Here is a 7355-nt window from a genome sequence, read left to right on the forward strand (position 1 = left end):
ATAGATGGCGTTAGGAAGGGCATCCAGCTGTAGAAACTCTGCCAAATTAGATTGGAGCCTGGTGTTGCCATCCGGTTTCACCAGTCCTCAGTCAAATCGTCCAACCCATGCTAGCATGGAAGGCGGACGTTAAACGATGATGATGATGATATATATGGAGAGAGAGAGAGAGAAAGGGGGGTGCTGGAAAGTTTCTGGCTTTAAGGGTATCATGAAAGGCCTGGTTGGGGACCCAATGTTTCGAGTTCTTTTACAGGGCTTAGAAAAACTGAAGGACTGCTGCAATAAGTGTGCGAGTCTGAGAGGGGACTATGTTGAATAAAATCATAACTAACTAATCTGCCTGTATTTTCTTTTACCTAAAGCCAGGAACTTTTCAGCAACCTCTTGTATATAGATATATATATACACACACACACAACTATTTATATATATATAAATTTTCCACAGACATAACAAAAGTTGCCTGGATGATTCACACAGTGTCTCCTATTCATGATCTAACACAATGAATACAGTTAAAACAATAATCATGTAGAGCGAGAGATACACATACCACACGTGACAGCAGCGCAAACGACACTGAGAGTTACCAAGAACAAACTGACGTATTTGGCACTTGCACACAATACGTCAACTCCATCTATTGCTAAACTGAATAATTAACTTTCTCATCATTCGTTTTATTGCTGTTATTTCTTTAATTTTGAATTAAGACCGCTTTTATTGTAGCAAATTTTATAATACGGCCTACATCTAGCCAAAAGTATAGTTATAATCTTGCGCATGTGTATAACTCAAAATCCTGACTGCTAGAACAATTCTCTGCGCAGATTCAGAATCAGCATCCTCGATTTAATCTAAAACACATGCTTCTACCTCAGTCGTAAAATCTTTGTTGTCCTGTGTAATAAATGTCACTCATATTTCCTTTCATCTTCTACTTCTTTCAGTCATTTACTGTGAGAGTGCAAGGGCACTACCTTGACGAATTTTAGTCAAGCAAATTGACCCCATACTAATTTTTTGAAGCATAGTACTTATCTCATTGGTCTCTTTTGCCAAACTGCTAAGTTATGTGGATGTAAACACAGCAACACTGGTTGTCAAGTAGTCATAGGGAACAAACACAGACGCACAGATATACAATAGGTTTCTTTCAGCTTCTGTCATCCAGTTCCTCTTATAAGGCTTTGGTCAGCCTAAGGCTATAGTAGAAGACACTTGCCCAAGATGCCATGCAGTGGGACTGAAACCAGAACCATGTGGTTGGGAATCAACCACATGATTCTGGGATGGAGTTTTTTTATTGAGGCAGATTTGTCTGGCCAGACACCCTTCCTGTTGCCAACCCTTATGTTTCTGAGTAATAGATTAACTATTTAATCAATATACTAATCTGCATTTATCCTGATTAATCAACTGTGTTAGAAAAAGAGACGTAGATGGACAATGATCATTCAAAATTGAGCAATTTTAAAATAATTAAAAGTAGAGACAAACATCATTATAAAATCTTTAATAAATTTGAATCCAAGATTATTTTTTATTTAAAATTCATTTTCATTTATGTGAATTATTTTAAAAGTTTCACAGTAATAATTTCAATGATATAAGATAATAATTACTCTCATTTTGTTAAATAAAAACATGTCTTGTTCCTCCAAGAAAATTAAATTTATAGAACATTGTTGGCTAATACTTTAAATCATTTATTTCCATTTCTAATGTTAATGGAACCCTTCAATTCATTATGTTCATTTGCTTGGTTTGTTTTTGGTAATCATTTTTGTAATCATCAGCTTCAATTGGATGAGAACACAGCCATTGAAAGAGACAGCATCCACGGAAACAGATGACAGGACAAATTATGCTGTTTTTTTACGGAGAAGTACTATTATTTCTGTGGCTGTGCTACTGGCTTCCTTAATGTTGGCTATGGAACTGGTTTCTTCTGTTATCCGTTTCATAAACTTTAATTGAATTCTTCGGCTTTCAGTCTGCATTGAAAATTAAAAAATAAAATAGGCATATCAGGAGTAATGTTGGCAAAATTCAGGAAGTATGGAATTTTCGAAGGATACAGTGTCATAGTGTCCTGACAACTAACAACTGTCATGGGTAATTTATTCCATGCATCAACAATTTTGAGGGTGAAATCAAAGTTTTAGAAAGTCATAGGTGCTGCATTGTTCTGTTAAACCAATCAATCAATGTCTCTGATTTATAGAGATGGAAATTGTTGAGCAGATTTGGATACAAGTAACAATATTGTTGACTCATATATATATGTGTGTGTGTGTGTGTTTTAGTAAAATTTTTAAAATTAATCTAAACAAGAGAGAGTTAATATTCCATTCAGTGAATTTTGGTCAACTTTGCTGCTTGATAAAAATAGCAATATCTCTAATCAGATCTCTCTCTCTCTCTCTCATATATATATATATATATATATATATATATATATATATATATATATATATATACATATATATATACTGTAAAAGCACCCACTACACTCTCGGATTGGTTGGCGTTAGGAAGGGCATCCAGCTGTAGAAACTCTGCCAAATCAGATTGGAGCCTGGTGTAACCACCTGGTTCACCAGTCCTCAGTCAAATCGTCCAACCCATGCTAGCATGGAAAGCGGACGTTAAACGATGATGATGATGATGATTTTAGGACAGTTAACCCTTCGTGGGCCGGCAGAGTTGGAATTACACAAAAGGCCATTGGGATCCCGAGGGACCCACACTATCCATAAAGTAACATTTGTTTAATCTTGTATATATGTGCGAGTGCATGATATAGAACAAGAAATTTAGCATCTTATAGGTTTATATTTGTAATTATTAGCATTTAATAGAGGGGAATTAAAATATAATTCATTGACTGAAAAAATCCTTTATCGAAAGAAATCAACAGTTTTTATAGTTTTATAAACTATACATATAGTACTAAATATAAAATAAAACAAAATTATTTAGCATACTGATTCATACCAGTACAAATAGTTATAGTTCATCAGAATATTTGAAAAAAGAACAGAAAAAAAATAATTCCACAGAAGGCCGATGGGGTCCAGTTGGGCCGCATGGAAACTTTTAACTCAGTGGCTGTGTGGTAAGTAGCTTGCTTACCAACCACATGGTTCCGGGTTCAGTCCCACTGCATGGCACCTTGGGCAAGTGTCTTCTACTATAGCCTCGGGCCGACCAAAGCCTTGTGAGTGGATTTGGTAGACGGAAACTGAAAGAAGCCCGTCGTATATATGTATATATATATATATGTGTGTGTGTGTTTATGTGTCCGTGTCTATATATATGTGGTGTGTTTACGTCCCCGTAACTTAGCGGTTCGGCAAAAGAGACCGATAGAATAAGTACTAGGCTTCCAAAGAATAAGTCCTGGGGTCGATTTGCTCGACTAAAGGCGGTGCTCCAGCATGGCCGCAGTCAAATGACTGAAACAAGTAAAGAGTATGTGCATACATAAACTATTGACAATAAAAGTCATGATATATAAAAATCATTTACATAAAGAATAGTAAAAATTGCATAACTTATAAAATTTGCTGAAGTCCCATGGGACTCCACCGGCTCACGAAAGGTTAATGTTCGCATTGCGATTACTGTCTGTGTGTGAATGTGTAGTGATATTAGTACAGTGAAGCTTTGGTTTATGAATGCCTCTAATCACAGACAAGTCGGTACACGAAAACGTTTCTGGTGACGAACAGTGTCTCGAATAACGAACACGCAAGCTGGCAATGATGGTTGATAAGCCGAGAGTATCAGCGAGGGCGCGTCAGTTGTTGTCTAGCTTTTGCTTAGTGAACGAATTCTCTTGAATTTCCTATGAGAAAAATGGTTTCGGTTTACGAATATTTCAAATGACATTTAATGAACGAATTAAATTCGTTCGTTAAATGTAATTTGAAATATTCGTAAACCGAGATTCCACTGAATAGTTAATGTTTTAATGTTAGTTATAAAATGGAAGGTTTAATTATTCGCAATGATTTCGCTATCATAAATAAATAATGACCATAGCGTTAAATCAGATGATTGAAAAAATACTAAGCGTTAACTAAAATTCTCTTTCTTTTTATTCAGCAAATAACCCTCCGGAGAATTAATCTGAACCGTATGGACTCTCCGTATAACCTTTAATTACAAATAATTGTATCCATTCTATTGTGTATAGAGTATTCAATTAAACAACGGTCTTTCTCATCGAATACTGGACATATTTTATTAATAACAATAGGCATTGACTAAGTAAGGGATACGACTCTGACGTTTCTAGAGTTATTTCCCTTTATATCTAAACTTTTTTTTTTAAATCACTTTTACTTTGGTTATTTCTAATATTGAACATATTGGAAACAGTCAAACCTTTCAGTTACGTAACTTAAAAGTGAATTTAGTACCAGAAATTCTTAATTAAATTATCAATTAGCATTTGTATATATATTAGCAAATGTAGCGATATTAATGTGGCAAACGAGAGAAGTGAATTAGTAAGTGTAAGAGAGGAAAAGAGGCTGAGAGGGATGAAAGAGAAGGATGGAAGGAATGTGTGCTTATATTTAATATCTTGAATATGTTGTGGAACCTCCACATAGCTAATTTAAAGCGATGAGCTGGCAAAATCTTTAGCAACATTTCAGCTGCTCTTTTGTTTTGAGATCAAATTCCACCAAGATCAACTTTGCCTTTCATCCTTTTGGGGTTGATAAAATAAGTACCAGCTGAGCACTGGCGTTGATGCAATCGACTTACCCCTAATATCTGGAATCGTTTGCCTTATGCCAAAATTTGAAATCCATATCTTAGATATATGTGGAGGCACATGGCCTAGTGCTTAGAGCAGTGGACTCGCGGTCGAAGGATCATGGATTCGAATCTCAGACTGGGCGATGTGTGTGTTTATGAGTGAAACACCTAAGCTCTACACACCTCCAGCAGAAGGTAATGGTGAACTTCTGCTGACTCTTTCATCACAACTTTTTCTCACTCTCTCCTCCTGCATCTAGCAGCACACCTGAGATGGACCAGCGTCTTGTCCAGGTGGGGAACCCATATGCCAATGAAACTGGGAAACCGGCCTTTATGAGCCAAGCATGGCTCAAGAAGGAACAAACATCTTAGATATATAGGTATAATTAAACTAAAGACTAAAAAAATTATTAAAGGGAAAAGACAACCAGTTTCATTGTATTTTTTCTTAACATTTAGTAAAAATCTTTAGATTTATAAAATAACCCTTACCTCGTTATCACAATTTGACACTTTTATCTTCATTCTTATATTGATATTCTTCTCCAGTAACTCTTTCATTTTGTTTAACTTAACAAGAAAATCATGTTCCGATATGGTACTTTTTATGTGAAGAGTTTTCTCTATAGCGGATTTTTCTTTTTTGAATTTTTTCAGAGTGAGCCGAGATTCAGTTAACTGTTTACCTGTCATCAATTGATAATGTGGTTCTAATTCGTCCTCATTTATTTGTACTAATTTGAGGTCCTTTAATTTTGCCAGCTTCTGAGCCTCATTTTTCTCAACAACAGGTAACAGATGACCAGTCTCATCAAATAATTTAATCAACTTTGGTATTTCTTGTTCAGTGTTATCACCAACAGGTAGTTTACTAATAGCATTACTTTTCTTATATTTTGACTGCTTCCCAGTTGAAGCAAATCTCAGCTGAATGCTGACAGGAGCTGTGCAGGGTTTTAACTGTGATAGATGTAACAATGGACGATACAGGGAAGAAAATCTGAAAAATAGAATATTAGCTTTCATAGACATATTACAACTATGATGATGTATAGAGGATATAGAGTAGTCTGCACTTTCCCTTTCAGCTTTCTGTACACTTCGTTTGAATTGGAGTTCAAGGAAGGGTATTACTTAAGTTTTGTCTTTCTGAAAGCAGATCATGAATTTCTGCTGATTTGTCTGAGAATCAGTCATTGGACTGACATGATTTAAATCCCACTGAAGAACTTGCAGCCTGATATACTTTTGTTTTGAAATCTTCCCATAGATTGTTTGGGTCAAGATTGATACTTTCTATAGCATTGTGGAATCTTTGTATGTTGCTTGGTAATTTGAAGTTTGCAACATTTAACTTTTTGAGTACCTCAGAACCAGACTGCTGACTTTTAGGCATTATTGAAAAATTTTATATTTCCATGCACTAGACAACGGTCAGTCCAGCTCCCTGCTCCTCTCATGGTCCGAACACTAGAAACATCTTTCATATCACGCTTTCTGATCAAAATATAATCTATGGGATGCCAGTCCTTAGATCTTGGGTGGTTTTATATTTATTTTTCTGTTTAAACAGAGTGTTGTTAACAACCAGATTATTCTCAGTACATACATATATAAACATACCTATACACACACACGCATATATATGTGTGTATGTGCATGCAAAATATATTTGTATACATATGCGTACGTATTTACCACTTTTAGCATGTCAAATGATCACGCTTTCCTGAAGAGAACTAATAACATCGAAACCTGTCCATTGCTTTAAAGACGAGGACCGCTCTCTGTTTTAACTTTATTTCCGAAACACGTCAGCTAACTGATTTACAGGAAGTTATCTCGCTTATACATTGTTTTTAGATTTTAAAAATCACGGGGTAAGCTTTTATACATTAATGACATGGGTCATCTTCAGTTTAAAAAAAAAATTTTTTTTAAACATACAAAGAAGCGACAACAGATCCAAAGAGAACAAAGACAACAGAGGTCAACGGAGCCGCTGAGCTGAATGTCGTTAATGACAAGCGTAGATATACATCGTAAACACGTAATTGAACTGACTGGTAAAAACGAGAGCCGCTGTTACTTATTTTACACAATAATAAATACAGACACTAACCAAAATAGCAGAAATTGCAAACATCAATAAATTTACTTAAGAAACAAAACTATAATGCTTTAAAATTTAGTAATTTTTTTTAAAGAATAAAATATGTAGATGTACATGACTGAAATTAATGCTATCCTGACCGCATACAAATATCAGTGTCAATAGATCGTAAGAAAATATCATGCAACTTACATCCTTCGTTGACCAACGGCAATTGCAGCCATGCTATTTATTATTACACCGCTAACTATTTTTTTTTTTTTTTTACATGTTAATGCAGAAAATGTTTTCTAAAAGTAGCATACTTTTATCTTTGAAATTTCCCAACTTTTGATTTAAAATAAAAAAGACACAAACGTATAATTTTAAAATAAAGAAAGTTCTTTTTTTAAAAAAATTAATACAAGATTCGTATTAACTAAAGCATTATATGAAAAAAAAATAACTCGGAAACAAAGTC

General features: G+C 34.8%; 1 protein-coding gene across 1 annotated transcript; it reads right to left on the bottom strand.

The window, feature by feature from the left end:
• Positions 1-1504: 1504 nt before the first annotated feature.
• On the bottom strand, positions 1505-7349 carry LOC106877722 (translation initiation factor IF-3, mitochondrial). The gene is made up of 3 exons (XM_014926681.3): positions 7088-7349; positions 5275-5782; positions 1505-2000 (listed from the first exon to the last, which is right to left on the bottom strand). The coding sequence occupies exons 1-3, from the start codon at positions 7117-7119 to the stop codon at positions 1869-1871; spliced, it is 672 nt and encodes a 223-aa protein (XP_014782167.1). The 5' UTR covers positions 7120-7349; the 3' UTR covers positions 1505-1868.
• Positions 7350-7355: the final 6 nt, after the last annotated feature.

This window comes from Octopus bimaculoides, chromosome 13 (genome assembly GCF_046866305.1).
Source record: "Octopus bimaculoides isolate indiv1 chromosome 13, ASM4686630v1, whole genome shotgun sequence".
Lineage (NCBI taxonomy): Eukaryota > Metazoa > Mollusca > Cephalopoda > Octopoda > Octopodidae > Octopus > Octopus bimaculoides.